The 22,506-nt window shown below is 43.8% G+C and overlaps 1 protein-coding gene across 9 annotated transcripts; it reads left to right on the top strand.

Annotated features, from left to right (window-relative positions):
- On the top strand, positions 1-22,286 carry SLC16A9 (solute carrier family 16 member 9). 9 transcript variants are annotated; one of them, XM_075423056.1, is made up of 9 exons: positions 2,550-2,645; positions 5,064-5,172; positions 6,802-6,861; positions 7,306-7,423; positions 8,505-8,733; positions 16,857-17,000; positions 18,240-18,335; positions 20,150-21,058; positions 21,413-22,286. In XM_075423056.1, the coding sequence occupies exons 5-9, from the start codon at positions 8,538-8,540 to the stop codon at positions 21,589-21,591; spliced, it is 1,524 nt and encodes a 507-aa protein (XP_075279171.1). In that variant the 5' UTR covers positions 2,550-2,645; positions 5,064-5,172; positions 6,802-6,861; positions 7,306-7,423; positions 8,505-8,537; the 3' UTR covers positions 21,592-22,286. The 9 variants fall into 9 exon arrangements, with proteins under 9 accessions (XP_075279173.1, XP_075279171.1, XP_075279170.1 ...); XM_075423055.1 differs by having other exon boundaries at positions 4,955-5,172; XM_075423058.1 differs by lacking the exons at positions 2,550-2,645; positions 5,064-5,172 and adding an exon at positions 1-37 and having other exon boundaries at positions 6,806-6,861.
- Positions 22,287-22,506: the final 220 nt, after the last annotated feature.

Genomic DNA, 22,506 nt, shown 5'->3' with positions numbered 1-22,506 from the left:
ATTGCACATCCTGCAACCATGGCTCACCAAAAATAAGGTAACATTTTAACTAGGTGCTGCTCTCATCCCTGGCCAAGCTACGTGAGTACCTTTATCCTTTGGATTCTTTCACCCCAGAGGCTGGCGAGGGAGGGGTTTGTAGGCATTATTCATTGCTTCCCTTCATTTTCTATTTTGAAGTAGAGGTTTAAGAATTCTTCTGGTGGTGTGTGGGACCAAAGCGTAGCTTTGAAAGATGCAGCTATGGCACCGTTATAATTCGCTTGCCTTTGAAGGCCCTGTAGGAAGGGTTTCTGAAGTGAAGAGAAGATTAATCAGTGATTTGAAATCTAAGCCAAATGGCAGTTGCCGAAATACTGTAGGCTGAGTAAGCAGAAATCTAGAGTTGGAGGGAGCTGCGTTGCTTGTTATGAAACCAAGGACAAGGGACACACGAAGGAAGGATTCTTTCCTCTAGTCTTTTGTTTCTGTGGCTTGTTTTCTCCGGTCTGTCTCTTGCCAGCAAGATTGCCCTCTCAAAATTATGGTACACGCTTGACTGGCATGTTCATATGAAAAGCGGAGTTAATTAAAAGTGGAGGACTTGTCATCAGGAAGGCATCCAGAGAAGTTAAAGCAAAGCAATTAGAATCAATATGTATTCATTTAAAGTGCATTTTATTCTCAAGTGTGGTTTCTTGTTTGGGTTCAAAGCTGCCTGTGATCTAGAGTCACTTTGCATCCGGCTAGGACTGCTTCCTCTGCATAAAGACCCAGTGTATTTCAGTGTATGCTGTAACCGATACATGTTAACTCTTCTGAGTGTGCCGGTATCGATAAACCATTATGAACTCTAAGCTTGTTGTATGCAAGTAGTCTAATGACTACCTGTGAATACACGAGTATTCTTCTTCACTGTTTTTTCGGATGCTTCTAACCAATTTTGCTAGAGTGAAATGTCCTGTGCTTAATTTTGGATTGCAACATTGGTTTTTAAGCTTGTGCGGAGTTCAGAAAAGCAAAACACTTATATCAAGCACTGTGATGGGAGCTGGAGCTTTATATGCACTTGTATGCAAAAAGGTTTTATTGTGTTCATTAGTTTTGTACTCAAGTGTAGGAAACAGCGCGTCTTGAACAGTTGTTTCAGAATAGTTGTTTTCCAGCCATCTCTTGTGTGGCTGTGGAAAGATTTCAGTTAGCCTGTTGATTTTCAGGCTCCTGTGCCCTGGAGCCTAAGAAATGATCAAAGTAAACAGAGGCTGTTTACTATCTGGGCAGCTGTCTTCAGTCATTTCTTGTTTCAGCAACCCAGTGCACGTGTGTTCCCAAAATGCCACGCTCTCCCAAAGAAATCTCTGCCAGTACCAAGATGGCCTTGCTTTTCCTGATGTCTAAAGCAATGTCTCTTGGCGGAGTTTCAGGCCACTCACCTCTTTTAGTTATCTAATGTGTATGCAGAACAACTCATCCCTTTCTCTTTGCAATAACTCCTTATAGTTCTTGAAGAATATTATTATGTTTCTCCTCTGCCTTCTCTCTAGGTTAAAAGCCATTAATTTCCGTTGCCCTCCCTTGACCAGTTTTCTAGAGCTCTGACAGTTCCCGTTCTCTTTTTTGCTTTTCAGTTGGCTGCCCTTTTTATTATGAGATAGACACCCAACATTAAGCCATGTGCCAGCTGAGACATTCTCACTTCAGAGATGTCTTAGAAATCCGAGTCTGGAGTTTGTATCATTCTTCTGTCAGTCCTTCCAGCAGCAAGTATTCATTTTAATATTTGCCTGAACACTGTGAGGTGGATCTAGGCACCCTAAAAGATACTTGAAGTTTGTGAACCTTTGTAAATATTGAACGGAGGAGCAGGTCTGAAGGGGGATCTGTGCCATACCTGTAGGAACTGCGCGGGCTGTAAACAGCCGGGGTTTCTACAGAATTCTAGCTCTGGGGATATTTCAGTGCTCAGAATTTCACTCAGCTCCGGGAATGTTTGCGTTTCCACCCGCAGCTTGTGCGGGTACCTGCGCCGGCTTGGTCGGGCAGAGAGAGCGGCCGAGCCGTCACGCTGAGCACGCGGCCGCGAGCAGAGCCTGGCACTCGCCGAGTGCTCGCCCCGGTTTTGCGGTCCGATGGGTGAGAGCTGCAGGCGGCTGAGCTCGGGCGGGCTGACAGCTCCCTCCTCCCGCCTAACGCGGGCTCCGGCCGGGCCGCCTGTCCAGGCGGCGCCTCCGCTGCCCGAGAGCGAGCCGTCGCCTACCTGAGCGGGCGGGCTGGGCCGGCCGTGCTGCCGGCTGCGCCTCGGCGCCGGGCCCCAGCCGCGGGGGACGGGCACGGGCAGCGGAGACCCCCCGCCGGGGACCGGAGTCCGCCTCTCCCCGGCGGCAGCGGGGCGGAGGGAGGCGGCGAGGCCGGTGCCCGCGATGGGGGGCGAGGCCGAGGGGCGAGCGGGGGCCGGGCCGGGGCTGCGGGCGGAGGCGGTGGCGGCCCCCGGCGGCTCCTCCCCCCCCTCCCGAGCCACAACCGGTTCGTGCCGGCACCGGCCGCGGCCGCGCCCCGCCCCGCCGCACCGCGCCGGGGATGCGGAGCTGCCCCGGCTCGTCGGGGGGGCGGCTCCTGCCCCCCACCCCACGGGCCGCCGCCGCTGCTGCTGCCGCCGCGGGGCGCAGGTAACGGGGGCGGCCGGGCCGCGGGGGGCTGCGGCGGAGGGGGGCGAGGGGCCGGGCCGGCGGGAGCGGCGTGGGGCGCGGTGGGGTGTCCGCCGCCACCCAGCTCGGCGCGGCCCGGCTCTCTGGCGGGAGGCCTCGCCGGGCGGCCCCGGGTGTCGGTGCGGGGGGCGGCCGGCGCAGGCCGGGCCCGTGCCCCTGAGCGGGCTCGGCAGGGGCCTCCGCAGCGCCCGGGCTTCGGGGAAAGGAGCCGGCTCAGGAACTGCCGTCCCCCCTCGGTGCCCGCCAGGGCGGCTGCGTCCCCTGTGGTGCCCGCCGACGTCTCCCCCAGGTGCCTGCTGCGAGCACCCCTTGGTGCGGGCTGCGGGGGCTCCTGTGTCCCTCGTGGGTGCCGTGGGCATCTGGCGGGCACCCAGCGCTGTGGCGGTGTCATGCCCGCTGCGGGCGCGGGGCAGCAGGCGCCCGTCGGCATGGGTGGGTGCCGGTCTCGGAGGCTGCGGGTGCCCGGCAGCGGGTCAGCGTGGTGTGACCCCGTCTCGCCGCGTGCATGGCGTCGGGCCGGCGAGGGCGGCCTGCAGTCACCTCTCGGCGCGCGTTGCTGTGGGGATGAAGCGGGTCTGGAGGTGGAAGGCGTCGACGCGTGGCGTGTCCCTCTGCGGCGGGGGCGGGGGCTGGCCCCCATCCCGCGGGGAGAGGCGAGGCAAGCCGGGGGCAATAAGAGCCCCTCCATCCCCACGGAGGGCCTGGCCGAGGACCTGCTGAGGGAGCAGACGCCAAGGGCAGCCGTCGCGGGTCGCGATGCGTACGGCGACGCAGACCGCACGCTCGTTCTGCAGAGCAGTTCTGCTCTGGTAGATGAAGCTGGCTGGCGGTCCGTGGCGGCGCGGGCTTCCATCTGTCTGTGCGGGTGCGTGCGAGTGTCCGACAGGCAGCTATATGCTTTCGGGGGGGTTTCCCGTCCCCTCGGGGGCAGCCAGGCTCTGGAAACAGGTAGGACTGGTTCTGCTGAGCTGACAGATTTGTACGAAGCTGGCTGGTTCGTGTGCTGCCCTGGGTGATGCTGCGTTATGTGAGCTTATTTTGCACAATGGAAAAACGTGGTTATGTCATCAGTAAGTTTTGTTCTGGCGTTTTGTTTTAAACTCCATGCTGCTTCTTTCGTCGGGCAGAAATGGAAGGAAATACTTATATTGGTGAACCTTTTGCTTGACTTACAAAAGGGAAGGTAGAGGAGCAGGAGAAACGGGTAGATCTGAGCGCTGAGAACTTAGAGGGAAATAAGTCTTCAGTGTGAAAGAACTTGGACAAATATTTAAACGTGGGGAGCTACTGTAGTTAGAATGTGAGTTAAAGTCTGATGTCGTCAAAGTACCGATGTGTCTTTTTCAGTGCATTTAATACAATGCTTATGCCATCACGGCAGTACCTATGCAGGTGCTTGGATCCAATGAGTATGTTAAAAACAGCTGTAATGTATTACTGCTGCTCTAATGCTCTAGGTGTTTCTTGCAAGCTAAGGGTAGCAGAAACTTCAGATGACAATTGAAAGAAGGTTGCCTGAAAAATAGATAGAAATTTACGTGCAAAGTAATTCAACTTAAAATGAGTGATGTTACCGTTCTGGCTGGTACCGTCTTAATTTGTACCAGTGCCTTGCAAAGCTGGAATAGTTGAGTGTTAATCATACAGTGATTTCTGCTGACATCGGCTTTGTTTGCAGCCATGTGCTGCTCGCAGAAAGCAGCGTACTTACCCAGACTTCAGTTGCACAAATAACCAACTGGACACAGTCGTAGTGCTGCTGTCTTTCTCAAGATTCCTCTCTGCCACAGATTAATACAAGTTTCTGTGCTGAGGGCTAACATTTCAGTCGTACTTGTGTTCTTTAGACCAGTTCTTTTTCTGTGCTCCTTTGTCATGTTTAAGCCAATTTTTAAGATTTATAGAAAAAGAGCTCGAAACTGTGATAAAGCTGCTTAGATAAAAGAAAACAGTTGCAGCCAGGCACCTCTCTCTCTCCACATTAAAACTCTTGTTGTTCAGTTCATTCTCTAGGGTTTTTTTCTGTTGTTGTTGGTGAAGGCTTTCATCAAGCAGCTCTCTTCCTCTGATTCTTATTCGCAGTGAGTACAACTCACTGAAAAGCTTTTTCTGACCAAACTTCAAGTTACTGTTTAATTCCTTATGCTTCATTTCTCCATATCAGTATTTTTGAAGTGACTGCATTTCCTGGAGTCTGAAACAAAATCCTTAGGGTTTGTGAAGCGGTTCCCACCTGAATCTTAAGCCCACGGTGGTTTGTCTCTTTCCAGGATCACACAAGTCTTCCTGGCTGGTTCCAAGATAAAACACCACTGTGAAGTGCTCTTTTCTCTGTGTGTTTCTGCTTCTTTGTTTTGATGACCGTGTGTATCTGTGCAGTCTGCGTCCTTCTTCCACAGAGATAAAACATAGTAAAAGGCGCTTTGGATCCCTCCCAAGTTGGTGCGCAGATTTGATGCCCATGCAGGCAGTGTTGGAAGTAGCAAAGGTTAGTTCCCACTATCGGCTCTTGTCTGTGCTACTAATCGTTTGTACTACAACTTCTCATTTTCAGGGAAGCATGAAATAATGTACCAATACCAGATGTATCGGTATGCACAGTCCCAGCAGCAGTTTGGTTGACTGGGACATCTTTAACCATGTATCGTAGCAGAGGGCTCTGGGGAGCAGGCGCCTAGCACAGGGCTCTGCTCACGTGCTCTCTTCGGGAGAACTTTGTGCCTTCAGGGAAGTTAGAAAATATGCCTTATTTTAGGTAATAGGCACACAGTGGTGTGAGGTGAAGGAGCAAACTGCTAGAAAGTGAAGAAAAAGCTGGGTCATGCTGGCTGCTGAAAACAACTCTGGGACTTTGTAGATCTGTTTTTCACTTTGAGGGCGATTTCTGTAGGGAAAAGTGATGGTGGATTTCAGTTTTTGCTTGACAGTTGCAGACTGTAAATGGCTTGAAGTGTTTACAAAACAGAGATGTTTTTGCTACCTAAATTCCTGTTATTTAGCTAAAAGGTGCAAAAGAGATCTGTGGTGCAAAATAGGAGGCGTTGGGATGTAGGGGATCAGCTCTTTTGCTGCCGTAAGTTTAGAGCAGTTGTTTAAAGTCAATGAAGCTGTGCAGTCTTGCAGCAGATGAGGAACTGATCCAAAGGTTTGGTTTGGTTTTTTAGTCTTTCTGTTAGAAAAGACTACATGACCTAAGATTATAAAAACGTTTTTCGTCTCCTACCCCGCCCTCTCTTCCTTCCCATCAAATATTTAGAATAGTAGAACTGAACTTGGAGTTGTCTCTGTGCCAAATTTTAGAGCATCAATATAACAGCTACAATGTGTTTGTTTTCTAAAGATTACTTTTTAAATAAATACACGTTGGGATTATTCACTATTTCCAATATTTTAGTGGGTTACTGAAAACTTCCTTGCTTTGTCTCAGTAGAAGTGTCTTTTCTTGAAGCTGTGCTTTATTTCCACCATTTTTACTCCAGTCAGGGACAAAACAAGTCAAGTGATGCTTGTTTAATGCACAGAGAGAGGCATATGTTAGTTCTTTTGGTGACTGTATACGTATAGTTTAAATATTTGTGTAGAAATATGGAGATCTCCTTTTGTATAAAGGTTATTGTTGTAGGAAAGTGCCTATAAGCAGCTTTTTAATGCTTTGATGCCTTACAATATGGTATGATTTCTGTATCGCAGCTGTCACCCTTGCTTCTGATGTGATCAAGAGACACTTATCAGACATTTGGGGAAATAAATGAGAGCTTACATTTGTAACTGAAATGTATAACTTTGTAACATTTGTAACTAGAAATACTGTATCTTGAAGGACTGTCAGTATGTTAAAACTGTAAATCACTCCTAAAGGACCTAGAACATCAAAGTTGATTTTACATTAGTAGACTATGTTTTTGTTATTTTGGAGCTCAAGGCTGCTGTCAGCTGTTAATTAACTGAGGGGGGAATCAGTATTTCTCCACTGAGATAACTTGATTACTTCTGAAGTTCCTGTAAAAAAATGTTAAAAAGAAAACATTTCATGTGAAGACACCACTTTTTCAGAGTTGTGTTCACGGTTGCAGTGATACTGCAGCTGAAAATTCGCTTTGCTGCTCTCTTTCTGCAGGTAGTGTTGCCACTTGAAGGTACATTTGTAGGGAGCTGAAGGACTTTGGTGTCGTCATCTGTAAGTATCTACCCTCAAAGTGACGTTTAAGTGTGTCTGTAAACCAGAACTGGATTTTTTTTCATGTCTCTATATTAATTATTCCTCAAAATTTTATACTGCAGCTTTCTTCAAGTTTTCAGCGCAAATTCTTACAAATTGCTTGATCAATGAGTACAGGGAGCTTGAATGGCAGTTCTGTTATTGTCTACTCAATTACACCATTGTGTTCATAAAGCTGTAACTTTTTTCTTTTCACTGAAAAGCTGAAGAACTCCATCTCCTCTGGGTTGTAAGCCAAACAGGCAATGAGACATGTTTATTTTTCTGCTTTGCCTCCTGGGGTCTCCCAAAGCAGAACTGCTACTGTGGCAGTCTTAACGCGTAAGCTGTAGTGTGAAGAAGGTCCTTGAGAGTGTTTCATGAAGAAAACAGGGTAAGATCTTATCTGTTTCTGTCTTACAGGGTAAAGGAAATAAAATTGTTGAGAATCATGCGTCTGGTTAGTGACAGAGCCAGGAGCAGAACATGGGTTTTGTGATCATCACCTCGGCAGATTGCTCCCTGTAGAGTGGGAGGGCAGGTTAGTTGTGTGCGTAGGGATTCACGTATCTTTGGAGTCGTCTGAACTCCAAAGCAGTTTAGCCTGGAAACTTCTAAAGTCTTTGCTAGATGTTAAAGGCATCAGTCCCTACATTCAGGAACTAGCCTTGAGAAGGCGTGAGGACAGTCAGCTATGTACAGCCATAGCTGTGCAGGTGATGGATCTTGCCATGCAAAGGAGTGAGGTGGTATTTATGGAGTCCAAGAAGTGAGTGCCAGTTTGGGGTGGATGATGTGTGCGAACTGCAGAGAGTGGGCGCTGCAATAGGTTATAGGAGATTTTTATGTGCGTGTTTAATGTTGTCATGTCTTGGCATATAAGCCAACACCTGTATACAGTTTTAGAACTCACTTCACTTACTAATATGTACAAAGTGATTTTTGGATGCATCACTCCTCTACACATCACCTTGTTGGCAGAACAGAATACTGAACTGTTACTATTTCCCGAATGTCAGTCTTCCTCTTGGCCTGCCCCTGCCAGAGTACACTGTCTGGTGACAAACACCTTGCTAAACTGCAAGGTACTATGCTGAGGTTACAACTAAGTAGAGATTTTTTTTTTTTTTTTGACTTTTAACTAGTATTTTTATACTTGTGATTTTTTTTTTAAATCCCGAATTATTTATTTGGATTATTTTATACTTGTAGCTTTTCTTGTCCTTCAGGCCTATATGCTTCACTGAGGATAGCTGAGCGCTTAACAGCTGGTGGCCATGTGGTTCTCTCATTGAACTGTGGCAGATATTAATGCCTGAGGTCTTCACAAAGCCTATTAATGCTCAGAAAATAACATGTTCCGCCTTTCTGTAATACAGTGCTGATGTACGTATGACTTATTAATGCTTTGTGTACTGTTCCTGTGCTATGCAGCAGAGCCAGAAGTACTAAATGGTAACTAATTGTCATTGCCTGTGTGCAGTTTTACACATATTTCTTCAAGGATGGTTGAAACAAACATCTGTTTGAATGTGTCCTTCTCTGTATATCTCACATGCATTAGCAAACCTAGGTCAGTTGTATTTCTAATGCTCTGTTCTGTTTGCTTTTTGTTTACACAGGTTCTGCCTGTACATCTGCACTCATCTGACAAGATGGTGTTTCAGAAACCCCCAGATGGTGGCTGGGGCTGGGTGATTGTTGTAGTCTCCTTCTTTACCCAGTTCTTGTGTTACGGATCACCACTGGCGGTGGGAGTCTTGTATTTAGAATGGCTGGATGCTTTTGGAGAAGGGAAAGGCAAGACTGCTTGGGTTGGATCACTAGCAAATGGAATCGGATTGCTTGCCAGTAAGTGCAGATGCAGTACCTATCTTAAATTGAAACATTTCTTTCTAATGGATGCTTTCATCTGTGTATGCTTTTGGAATTATATTAAAGGCAGCTGCAAATGATAGAATGAGGATGCTGCATTTTTGTTTTAGGTCAAGATGGGTAAGAAGATTACATTTATAGTTCCACTGTACATAAAGTAAAACAATATAAAGGTAAAACAGCAATATAAAAATCAGAAAATTCAAAATGACTGTATTTGAATAAAAAAAAACAAGCTCGGTCTGGGAAACTGCATGGTAAATTTGTTGATGGGATTATTTTTTTTAATGAGGCTTTAAGACTAACAGTTGCATTAGTATCTTAAAATCAGAGCAAACCGTTAGTCTGAAATGGTTGAAGTGCTTTAAGGGAAAAAAAGTCAATAAATAAACCAATTACTCATTTTTCAGCTCTAAAAGTAAACCCACCAGTTAGGGTAGGTGAGGACTCTTTTCCACTGTTCGAGAAAAAACTAACTTTGAAACCTAGAATATAGATAACAGTAGCATTAAATAAAGCAACTTTTCTGGAAGCTTTTCTTTAGTAAGACATTGTCACTTGGAGAGTAACAGCAGGATTTTAGGGAAATAAAATACCACTTTGCAAGTCCTAAGATCCATTTTGTTGTTGTTCTTCTGATATCGAGCATGGTTATTGTCCTGGGTAATATCACTAACTCTTCTTTTCAAAGATTCGCCATGGGAACTGTTCTTTTTTTGCTGAATCTGGAAAAAATTGCCTGTCAGCAGAGAAATTGCTATGGGCAAAAGCAATTACATAGCTTAATGGACAAAATGCAGATCAGGATTCTGAGGAAACCTCTCCTTAAAAGACAGTTGACGCTCAAATAGTGATACAGAACTGAATAAAGACCACTGCTTTGTATGACACTATAGCGGGACAAATACTGGTATCACACTTGTGTTAGGGTTTTATGTTCTAGGCAGAACATAAGTGGGTAAAGGTACGTGGACCATTAACCACGAGAAGACTATGTTCAGTCCCAAGGTGTGAGAGGGCAAAGGACTGTAGACTGATCTTCCATCGTACATTTTGTTTTCCTGTTTTAAGGGCACTAACTCCTATTATTACAGGATCAAGACCTGAATAAACTTGAGTGAGAGAATAAAATGGGGGGAAAAAAGGCTAAACAAGATTGTTACTGAAGAAAAACTAGGCAGAAGGGGATTGCAAGAGAAAAGGTGAAGAAAAACCCTCTCCCTGGAGACCAGAAGTCTCTGGCTCACCCCTCTGACAGGAGCCTCAGCCCTGTTTGTCGTATGTTAACACCACGCTCGTTTCCAGATTTCTGAGTGTCCTCTGTCTTACCACTGTGAGTGATTGTCAGTAGTGTGCTTTAGAGCAAATAGAAACTTCTGTGACTGAATAATACAAACAAAAGGTGCTATTGTAATTGATTTTCGTTTCGAATGATTAAGTTGAAATTTTGATGGGCTAGGAGGAATGTTGTCTGTCAGTGTGCTTTTATTCTTTCAGTTTGGGATTTGAAAGCTTAATAATAATTCCTATTTTTCGTGCCTTCAAAGAAAAGTACAGTGAAGGCCGTTTAATTGCATTGGTGTTATAGGAGTTGACTGAAAACAAGATATATGTTCCCTGCTTTACCTGAAATGGAAGATCCCACTGTCTTATCAAGGTGGGATCTGCCCTTAATGATAACTCTACTTAAAGTAAACTTGCTGGAAGGACACTGTAAGTATCACAGCCTCCACCTAAAACTAGAATGCTCTGGACAAGTTACAACTTTTCATGCAGTTTTCATAGCAGGCCTTTTTCAGACCTAGAAACAAGTGTAAAGAACATATGCTTTCAGTGCAAAACGACTGAAATAATGCATTGCAAAGTTGGGCCCTTTTCGTGAACACAGGAAAAGAGAACTTGCTTCTGTTTTTATTTCTGCTGTTACAGTTTCCAGTAATACAGGCCAGGTGGGACCATTGTGTGTTATAGCCTATGTTAAGCAGATGATCAGGCTAATTGCATTTTTCAAATTAGCGTATTTTCATGTATGTGAAAAGATACTATCTGTAACTTAATAACTTAACAATCTCCCCAGGCAAGCTTATTTCAGCAGCAATATTGCATGTGGCAATGCTAGTAACAGGACAGATTTACCCCAAAGCCTTTTGGTAGTCCCCTTGCCTTTTACTGTTCCTAAGTTGACTCTTCTAGTATCTGTTCTTCATTCTCTTCTCCTCCTTTATTCTGGTTTCCAGCCTCTGATAAAGTTATCCAAAGAGATATTTTCAGGTATTTGTACTCTTAAAGCAATCCCCATTGCATGCAGAAAATATTATAATTCTCATTTGATTAAGAACATGTTTGTTTAGTGCATTCTCCGTCTCTCATAACTTTTCTCAGTAGTTAATTGCCTCCTTAGAAGTATGTAATCTTATGATACAAGTTGCTTAGTTTTAGTTTTCAGCTGATGTATTATGTTATCTTTAAGTGGTATATTTTGAAGTGCCCCTGAATTAGCGTGGTGTACGTCCAGAGGCTGCAATCAAATTACTTCTATATTTTCTTTTAAGCCTGTACCTTGATACAGTCTTTTTGCCATTGATAAAAGAGACTTCCGCTCTTTCAATTAAGGCTCTTCTGAAGAGCCATTAAGACTCTATTGTGAGCCCTCTCTGACTTATCATCACCTTTCTGAAGCAGTAGATGCCAGACTGGAGAAAGAATGGCAGTTGTGGTAGATCTGCAGCTACATACATGAAATAAGTTAGTGTCCATTTTCATATGGAAGGCTTTTCTCATTGATAGCACTGGAAATCGTGTTAGCTAGCTTCTGTAACAGTGGAAGGTAGGCCCAGTGAATTTGCTATATTAGTACTGTAATTTCACCAAAAGGAAGAAAATGTCCTTGTAAGTATGCCAACTGGCACAGAAAAAGGTTCTGTGTGTCTTGTCCCCTTCCCTCTGTACATGTGGTCTTAAACATTTTTTGGAGTAGCTGATGCTGGCGAATCCTTTCACATTTGCTCTATTGGTATCCTTTCTACAGTGTTTACTGCTGACTTGCGTAAGAGCTAAACTTAGACTTGAGACATGGAAACCCAGTACAGCACCTTGTTTATTGAGATGAATTTCCTAGCCGCCTGGTGTTTGATTTCTGTTCTCTTGCTCGCAGCACAGACAGCATTGCTAAGGCCAGTGTTCAGCCCTGAGCTGGACTGTTCAGCTCATCAGCTGGAGCAGGGAATGGGACAGGGACCTGGTTGATCTCTTCCTTGCAGGATGACTTGAGTTATAACTTCCTGTGATATGGCCTGACAGTGTATTGGAAGAAATGTGCCTAAAACAATGAAAGCAAAGCATCAGTGTTATTGTACAGGGCAGTGGTGAGACCTCCTGTAAAATATCAGGTGGCGTAGATGTGGCACTTGGCTCCACGGATGATGTAGGGCTTGTTGCATAGGAAGTAACTGAAAGAGCTTAGCATCTTTCCTGTACTAAAACAGGCCAGAGGAGGATATTTATTACGTTGTTGAAGAACGTGTGTTTCTCCTGCACCAGGTGTTCTTAATTTAACACCCTTTTCAAGCCTGAAAGTAAATTTGATCCATGTTATACTTGCTAAAAGCAAAACAGACCAAGACTTTGGCGCATGTAATTGGCACCACAGCTGTTTGTAGTAAGAGTTGACTTCACAGTATTTGGCGTAGCAAGAGATGCCAGGAATACGCCTCCCATACCCACTCTCCTTTGTTAATGGAGAAAGAACAAAGGGAAGATCCTTCCCAGAAAGGCATGTCTTGATAAATTAACTGGGAGTTTCTGCTGGTCTGAAGCATTCAGTGGTGAATGTTTATAAAGCTTGATTTTGTGTTTTCAAGCAATATTTTTATAACTCTGAAAAAACCTCTACATGCTTTTGAACAAAAAGCTTGCACATGGATAAGGCCCACTGCAAACTATGGAATCTATGCATAGTTCATGGGGAGGGGAAAGGGTGTCCCAAAGATTGCTCCTGAGAGGAGCCCAGTTCATTTAATAACTTCATCAAAAAGGAGCAGTCTTTTCAATCAGCTGGGAGTGGGTTGCTGTCCAGTGTAAAAAGGCTTTTTCTGATCTATATTCTTATCCAAACACTTGAAAAATATTATATTTATTATGACCAGGTTTTAGCAATGCATTTAATATGCAAAAAATATTATTGCATTCTGTCCAGTGAATTTTTCGTACGCTCCATGAGCTGAGCATTGCTGCCGCTCTACGGTTTCAACAGGCTCGGACAGATACCAACAAGTAGGGTGGGTCAGATTAATGCAGGCGATAAGAAAAAGTACCCAGTTGTCCGGTATTGTTTGTTTAGCAAAAGGTTTTGTGTGTATGTGAGGTGAAGGAGGGAGGACCCTAGAGATGAGCAAGTGGAGGAAGGGAGCGTTAGTTTGCAGAATTTTTCTCTTCATGTGAGAAGACTGAGGAAGAGAGTGTTAGTTTTTGATGTCCATTAAACAAAACAGCTTTGTACTTGCTATGAGGTCAGAAGATCGCAGCAGTTTTCAGTTATGTCAGGAAGGACTCACTGTCACATCTGTGTCTCACTGAGGGTAAAGTCTATTCAAAAAAATCTGAAGGAAAATATCAATGTACAAATGATTCCTCCTAGGAGTTCTTCCTCTTTAGTCTCTGTGCGTGAAGATCGACTGTGAGAGGCCATCTTCTTTCTGCTGCTTCTTCCCATTTTGTCTAGGGATCTTCTTGACAGCTCCTCTGCAGAGCCTGACAATTGTATTGCTGGCTGCCAAGCCGTGACAGGTTGTGCGCAGAAGAGCGGTAGCTGTCCCTGTGCTGGCTTTTAGGTCTTTCAGAACAATATGGTTTTCTTCCTAGCGTTAGCTGTCATTCTTATAAAATGGGGCTGGTATCGTTTTTTGATAGAGTTTGGTCTAGTTTTAAGATACGTCATTTGAAAGGAAAAAAACCCCAGGGATTTCATTTGTGAAAGAGGTAAATATTTATCAATGTCTCCAAATATTTTTGTAATACTAGTGCTAACTCCTGGAGTTGCTTGGCAAACTGAACAAAACTCTGGCTTAAAAGTCATGCTTACTATTGAGGATTGCCACTGGGATTTTATTTTTATGTTGTTCATGTTACAATGAGAAATACACTATCAGTGGAAGGATCTTTCTGAAAGAAAGTCAACCAATGAAAACCCTTACACTGCCTGAAGAATTGTTTCCTATGCGGCTGTATGTAGACTCTCACATTCTTCAGAAAATCCTTTCTGAATAAAATCCACAGGGTGGGATTTCAGAGAGCAAGCCTCAGTCCCACTCTGGGACAGTTGGGTGTTTGACCAGAATTAACTGCCTTGAACCCGTTATGCTTGAATTACTTGTAGAGAATAACATGTTTGTGTACAGTGAAGTCCTGTGCAAATACCATGGTAAAAACCAAAGGTACTGTGCCTGCTGGAAAAAAAAATGCTAGCTCTTTGAGAAACGGAGAACAAGAAGGAATGTGAGCAGGCAGGGAAAAGAACAAAGGTGCTAGCTGGCATGCGGGTTTTCTTTCGTGGATTTAATGTTCTGGCAGTATGATGAGGGGAGTGTGAAAGCAGGGCCTAGTGTGAAGGGGAAGATGGAGCTGTTTTTCTTCTCATTCCGGAGACCTCTAATAACTATTTTAATACTTTTACTGGCACTCCTTCTTATAAACCAGGCCATTGCTGCACTGCCAGATCTCTTGCTGTGTGAGATGTCACATTACTACTGATCTTATTGGAGCAGGTTCTTCAGTTTTGTGCAGGTTGTTTTCCATCTCAGAGCAAAAAGATCTCTTTGTACTTTCTTTTTTCCTTTGGGATTATTTTTTGTAAGTGGTAGAAGCTGGAAGACTGTCTCCTTGGACCCTGTCAGAGATGCTTTTGATGGTGTTCCAGAGGAGAGTGTCCTTGTCAGATTATGAAGACACGTTCTTCAGCTCTGTGTCTCCCTTGTTCTGGCTTGGGGTTAGAGGGTCCTGCTTCACCTCAGATCCTCTGGCAGTGATCAGTGCAGTCTGTACCGGTACCACCAACCCAGGCTGGACAGAGACCTTCTGAAAGAAGCTGTGTTGAAATACAGAGAGCGGGTGGAAGGGAAGTATTGTTTCTTTTAGCAAGGTAGTGGGTAAGAAATAAAGAATAGAAAGAGTGTGAATTCCTCTGCTTAATTGAATTAACTGTTATCGCTACCTAGTGTTCTTTTAGTGAAGAAGAATTTTTTATGTAATACAGATTCAATCCTTTGTGTATTTTTAAATTCCATGGTTTTAGGAAACATATCGATCGTAATTTGCTGTTCTAGTAATTAATTCTAAGAATCAGCAATGATCTAACACTCTCAGCTTTTGTTCTTGGCAAGTTACTCTGCTCAAGTTATTCTGGCCAGCTTTCGCTCCCACAGCATGCTGGCTCCTGAGAAGCAGTGAGTGCTTACATCTTCCTTTTTCATCATTTCCGAAATCCAAATAAACCCCACTTCCCCAGAAGATTTTTCTCGATTATTCTTTAACTTGGACTCTGCCTGGATAAGTCCCAATTCAGACTCGCTTCCCTTAGTGTTCCCTAGGCAGATGGCTGTTACATAGGACAAAAGTTCTAACCTGCCTTGCCTTTGAGAATCGTTTCACCTGCTAATGAATCTGTGCTCCTGCCTGCCAGAACTGCTTGTCCCGTGGCTGGTAACCACAGGAAAACCTTGCCTACATTCCCAGCTGCTAGCTCCTGTCTGCAAACCTAGGCAAGCACCCTCCTCAGCTCCAACTGTTGTTCACCTCAGATCACCCTTCTGGGCTCACCTCCCATCTGCTGGGAATCTCAGTTGTGTGAGTCAGGGAGGACCAACCTTAACAACCAACAGACTCCAAAGTTGCTGCTTTTGCAGATTGTATCAACCATGGAGTGTTTCTGTATCACTGAGAATGAGATACAAAGGTGCAGACAGTTGGGGTTTTTTTTGTCAGTTTTTAAATAAAGGTCATTCATCTGTGTATCTAACTTCTAATCTCAGAGTTGCTGAATTTAGGATCTTGGGGCTAATGTATAAATCTGTGAACATTTGGTAACTGTGGGGTTTCGGATGAGAGATTATCTTTTGCAAGCTAAGTCTCTTGCTGGTTGCTTATTTATGCAGGGCACCAAGCTTGCACGCTACTTCAGACTAAAAGGTGTATTCCAGGTCACAAAACTGAAAATAAGTGCTTGTTCTACAACTTCTGAGAGAAGAACTGGCTGAGTAGAGGCAGAGTACGAATGTTGCCTGCACTTTGTTCTTGTTTTGAAAAGCTGACCAACGAAGGAATTCTGGGGGTGGAAAGAGAGGGACAAACCTCTTTCAAACTTCATGAACATTGCTCTGGACCTTCTCAGTAAATGTCTTTTAGTTTCCATAGTTTTACAGTAGAAACCAAGATAGGTAGCAAACAGTTATTTGGTAGAGTACTAACTAGCAGCTATTTAATTCCCTAGAAAATCAGGGAAGAGTACTGCTTGCCTTTGTCTGGTATATCAGCAGATATTTCCTCTATCTAAGCACCAGGTGGCATTCTTACCGTGATTATGATCAGAAGTTACTGTTTGCCATTTCAGTTTTATAAATCTCATATCACGATGAATACAGATGCTATCTTTTCTGAAACACAGGTTTTGGCCTCTGTCATAGAATACTCTCTTGGTTAAAGCCTAGCTGATGGTCCAAATTCTTTTTTCTTTTGTACCTAAAGAGGAAGATTCTTTTCAGAACCTTTGTACAAGTCCTTAGGTGTGTAGTGACAGTGTTGCAGTCTAGTATGCATCCTGTGTTTAAAGAGTGTTTTGCTTGCTGTCTCCATCCCAGCCTTGGTACAATTTTGTGGCCTTGATGTCAGTTTATCCATGAGCAAAAAACTTGCAAGCCTGATCTTGTATGTTTTCATAAGTGACTCTCCGAAAGAATCCTATAAAAATGAGTACTCTGAATTGTTGTGTAATATGATTATATATTTAAATAATTATTGCAAGAAACATTTCCATAGACTGAGATTTTTTTAGAAGTTCTTACTGGTGCTAGTATTTACTATGAATGTTTTTCCTGCTTTTCCTTTAGGTCCTGTCTGCAGTATATGCGTATCATCTTTTGGAGCAAGGCCAGTAGCAATTTTCAGTGGCTTTATGGTGGCTGGGGGCCTCATGATGAGCAGTTTTGCACCCAACATATACTTTCTATATATATCATATGGAATTGTTGTTGGTAAGAAACACCTTCCCTTCAAATGCTTATAAATATCTTAAGGGTGGGTGTCAGGAGGATGGGGCCAGACTCTTTTCAGTGGTGCCCAGCAACAGGACAAGGGGCAACGGGCACAAACTGAAGCAGAGGAAGTTCCGTCTGAACATGAGGAAGAACTTCTTCGTTCTGAGGGTGACGGAGCACTGGAACAGGCTGCCCAGAGGGGCTATGGAGCCTCCTTCTCCGGACATATTAAAAAACCGCCTGGACACAGTTCTGTGCAGCCTGCTGTAGGTGACCCTGCTTTGGCAGGGGGTTGGACTAGATGATCTCCGTAGGTTCCTTCCAACCCCGACCATTCTGTGATTCATATAGAGACTTAATCTTTACTATTTTGAGTCTTGGTTTATGAATCTGAAATGGGAAACTGATTCACAGGGGCAGAGGTAGTCTGGGACTTGATTTATCAAGGAATGCTTTACTTTGGAGCAGGGAGGGGTGTCGCACAGGCAGGCTATTACCATGTAGTTGAAAGATAAAAGCAATGCTTATGTTTGTCAGGGTTTGAAAATAGTTTATTCTCTGATGCAATTGTTAGACATGGAGAAGCTGAGGTTTTACCTAAGGGGTGGAATCAAGCAGGTCTTCTGCAGGCATGAAGTGTCAGTCTTCAAGGAATAACATCTCTTCAGGAGTTCTGCCATGTGCTCATTCTAATCTGATAAATTAGGGATGATTAGGGAGCATTGTTGTTCTCCGCATAACTGGATTGCACCTAAACCGCTGAGCTAAAGGCATGACAGTGCTGTTCCCCTGGCAGGCGGTGACCTGCCCCGCTGTGCTGCAGAGGGCTGTTGTGGGTGGTTTCTCAGATTCGCTGTGTCGGGAACCCGACTGTCGCAGGCCAGCAGGAACCCAGCAGTGCGCTGGCTAGGGCACAGCCCTGCTGCTTTCTGGGGCAGCCCCCGGGCTGAAAGCCCTGTCACCCCTCCGTGCAGCACGGAGCCTGGCCGGGTGAGCTCCTGAGACCCAGCCAGCTCCCCGTGGGTTCTGCAGCCAGGGGCGGGGCGGGGGGGGGAGGTGGGACAGCGCCGGCAGCCTCAAGGCCCTGCCAGTGCCAGGCCGGTGTGGCTGGTGCTGAGCCAGAGATAAACGGTACCTCTGTGCCCAGGGTACACTGCTGTGTTATCTGGGGAATAAAAAGGGGCATGAATTTTCCAGAGTGTGTTGCATGCTTTGTTTTTAACTCTTTTTCTCAAGGGCTTGGATGTGGCCTTTTGTATACCGCAACAGTTACCATCACTTGCCAGTATTTTGACAAACGCAGAGGCCTTGCGCTTGGTCTGATTTCAACAGGTATGACTTCTAATTGTCATTCTCTCTAACTTTTCAACTCTGTTACAGCTACCCTTACCCTGGCAATAAAAACCCAGATTATATTTTCTCACTTACTTCCTGAAGTACTTCTTAAGTCAAAACATCAGTAGCAATGAACAATCAGGCTTCAGATAAACTAGTGACTACACTTGCAGGTGTATGGTATGGGTTATCCATATAGATGAGAAAAGGATATTTGCTGAAACGAAAGCAGACTCGTGAGTAGCTTGGGCTATATGCTGTGGGTAACAAAAGGGGAGACTTTCCATAGAGTTCTCTTCTCCCTCTTCTTTCTTACACGAGATCAGAGGCGAGAAAGGGATTGGAGATGCAGGATACAAATGCTGGATCACCATAAGCTCACATTAGCTATACCTTTATAGGAGTAGTTGAAGTTTAGGCTTACATTTTAAATATTTTTTCCTTTCCAGTCTAAAAGGAGACTAAATTCTGAAATCTTCCAAAAGCTCATCCCACCGTTTTGTCCTTGTGTGTTAAAGGGATCCTAGAAAAATGAATGTCTGATAATATAAGGAAAATTCTCTGAAGGATGCTGAGCAGTCTTTCTCATCCTCTCTCTGGGTCTTTAGTTTGTGGGATGTTGTCATTTACACCAAGAGGAATTGCTAATTTAATGGACCAAGCAGGAATCGTTGAGGAAGGCTGGTGTCCCATGCCTCGCTTTCTGTGTTGTACGGAGTCTCTTCTCTGATCTGTTTTTTTGAGTAGTGATTAGTGAGGAGAGGCCTGCTCAGTGCTGTCAGTGTTGTGAGATGTTAATGCCAGATCCACACCAGCAGAATAAAGGGGAACTTCTGCAGAAATGTTCCTTGGAATCATTTTCAGTGGCTTTTGTTGGGATTCCAGGTAGCTTGCTGTAAGGCCTGATGTTATTAAACGCTGGTTAATTTTAGTACCTGGAAGGCAAAACAAGTCTGAATTTTGTAATTATTTTTCCTGTGTTTAGCACTGAAGTGTATAAATAGCTTTACTATAACCTAGAGAAAGTCTTCAGCAAATCATTTAAATTTAAAATTTGTCTTTAAATTAACTTGAAAAACCAATGCTCTGTGTTTGTGAGTGGACATCCGTTGACCTATGCTCACTTCAGCTGAGAGTTTTTTCTTTAAGTTGGTGGGATTGCATGAAATGCTTATGTTCATTGTAATTGCTTACTTTTCAATGTTTTCTTCTGAATAGCCAAATTTCTCAAATGCATGTTTGGCCCTGCAGAGCTTCATAGATGCCTTTGGAGTAAACTCACACCATGTGAGCCCCCCTCCTTAAACACCAAGCAGTCAAGGGCTGTTTGTAGAAGGGCTCTTGGTGAACTCCTGATCTGTTCCTGCCTTAGAGGAGGAAGGTGGCAGTGAGGAGGAGAAAGGGGAAAATGTTGGTGTGTGAAATTCTAACTGTGCTAACTCAAAATGGTACCTGAAGAGATACATGTATGTGAGAGCGTGTCAGAACCATGGCTTAATAGCTCTTTGATGTTTTTCGTCACATGTAGTATTGATCATACTTGTTTCTAAAGTGTCTGCTAGTGTTAATCACCATAAATCATTCAGATATTTTGAAAGGCTTTTTATTTTGTGCATACTCAATAAAGAAGCTGTAACTCCAGAAGGGATGATAACTTACCAGTTCATTAGACTGGGGGGAGAGGAGAAGAGCGCAAATGACCGACCATTCCTATGACAGTGTGTTTGTAGCTGCCAAAATACAGAAGTTTGTTAGTGCTGAAGAATGTTCTCAGTTCTTCAGTTTAAACTGATCTTGTCTTCCTTTTACAGGCTCAAGTGTTGGACTCTTTATATATGCAGCATTGCAAAGAGAGCTTATTGATCTATATGGACTGGATGGTTGTCTGCTAATAGTTGGTGCACTGTCTCTAAATATATTAGCATGTGGCAGCCTAATGAGACCATTGGAGTCGTCTGATTCCCTTCCAGCAGAAAAAACATGTTTAGACAAAGTCCCGGATCAATATTTTGTTTACCATGAAAAAGAAAAGACTATTGAAGAAAACATAAGCATCCTTGAAAAGGGCTACATTGATGAAAAATGTGCAAACAATATGCCTGATTACAAACAGGATAGCATTTTAAATAAGAATGTGTTAAGCTCAATAAATATAAATGAGAAGGACACTTACAAAAAGAAAGTTGTAGAACAGACAAACTTCTGCAAGCAACTCGCCAAAAGGAAGTGGCAGCTCTATTTGAACTACTGGGAAGAAACTGTGGTTCTTTTTAAGAACAAAGTGTTTTCAGCTCTCTTTGTTGCCATTTTGCTCTTTGATATTGGTGGATTTCCTCCTTCTCTGCTCATGGAAGATGTGGCAAGAAGTGCAAACATTAATGAAGAAGACTATCATGTGCCCCTTATTTCCATTATAGGCATTATGACCGCTGTTGGCAAACTTACTTTAGGTATACTGGCAGATTTTAAATGGGTTAACACTTTATATCTATATGTAGTTACCTTACTAATGACAGGAGCGGCCTTGTTTGCAATTCCATTTGCCAAAAGTTACCTTACATTAGCGATGCTTTCTGGGATTTTGGGTTTTCTGACTGGAAACTGGTCAATTTTTCCATATGTAACAACAAAGACTGTTGGAATTGAGAAGCTGACTCACGCGTATGGGATATTGATGTTCTTTGCTGGACTTGGAAATAGCCTTGGACCACCAATTGTAGGTAAGGTCAAGGTGGATACTATAAAATGAACGTGATCTTGTCAGGACCAGACAGAATTAATTTGCACGCGAGTAGTTCTAGCTGGTCCTAATAACAATGGAAAGAAGAAATTAAAATCTTCAACAAAAATCAAAGCCTCTTTCGCTTGACCTGGCCAAGCTGCTTGTGTTCTGGTTTTGGCTTTGGTGAAAAGCACATTTCATGTCTAAGTGGTCAAACTGCATCTTAGATTTGGCCTTTTTTGGGGTGTGGGTGGGTGGGTAGTGATAGTGGTTCGTGATCTTTCTGTAACTTACAGTGCTGTGTTACATTCAGCTCCTCACTGATGCACTTCTTTCTTATTTTCACCCTCAGGTTGGTTTTATGACTGGACGCAGGAGTATGACACTGCCTTCTATTTCAGTGGCTTTTGTGTCTTACTGGGTGGATTTCTTCTGCTGTTGGCAGCATTGCCCTGCTGGAAAGCCTGTACCGAGCAGAGCTCAAAGCTGCCTGCAAATACTTACTCCTACAAAGTTGCATCTAGCGCTTAGGTGTCAACTGGAAAACACTTTGCGCTTTTTTTACACTGTATAGCAAACTATTTTAGTAATTTTCCACTTATTTATGAAGCCCCCAAATCCTCATCCACTAGAAAAATTCCATTGTTGCTTGTTTTGCCTTTCCTTTTTCTTAATTTTTTAAATTTTTTAAGATTAGTCTAATTTTGTCTGTTATGTACTGTGTTTTCAGCCTTTGTCTACTGTCTACTTTCACCCTGTAAGGGGTATATTCTGCTGTATTATCAGCTGTACTTTTGTAAGGGGGAGGGTGCGGAGGGGTGAAAACTTTGAAGGAAAAATGAAGGCCTGTTCCTTATAGGAGATGGCTGGCATTTCTGTCACCTTTTATAGGTCTTCAAGTTGCACAATCCGACTTTACAAAACAAAAATTTGCCTTAGCAGAATGTAATATTGTGGCAAGGTGCTTATAACATCATGCTTAGATTAACTTTTTGTCTTTTTAAAGTTTCTTCAATTTACAATGAAGTGCCAATTAGGGGATGGAGAAGAGGGGGAACAAAACCAACCTTGTGTTGCGTAACTGAAGTGAACTTTATGATGAAAGTAAAGATTCTTACTACTACTGTAACTAAGAACTGTGTTTATAAATATTGCACATTTTGTGAAGTCTGTTTATAAAACTGTTGAACCAAAACCTTTTAAACCAAGGAATAAATATGATTGTTGAAACCATGAAAAGAAATGCTGACTTGGTTATGCAAGTTCATACTCTTCAGATCAGAGTTGGAGCTGTGCTCACAGAAACCCACAGGTGAGCGTTTCCAAGCAAGTCACCTGCAGTCTGGCAGTACTGGGGGCATCTCTTCTTCCACAAGTACAGTTTGGTGGGTTCAACCTGCTGTGGAAAGCTTAGTAGCAGAGCTTTCAACAAAGTAGATTTGAAGA

The sequence above is a fragment of the Opisthocomus hoazin genome, chromosome 6 (genome assembly GCF_030867145.1).
Source record: "Opisthocomus hoazin isolate bOpiHoa1 chromosome 6, bOpiHoa1.hap1, whole genome shotgun sequence".
NCBI lineage: Eukaryota > Metazoa > Chordata > Aves > Opisthocomiformes > Opisthocomidae > Opisthocomus > Opisthocomus hoazin.
The sequence above is the reverse complement of the archived record's forward strand: the minus strand, read 5'-3'. Positions and strand labels throughout refer to the sequence as shown.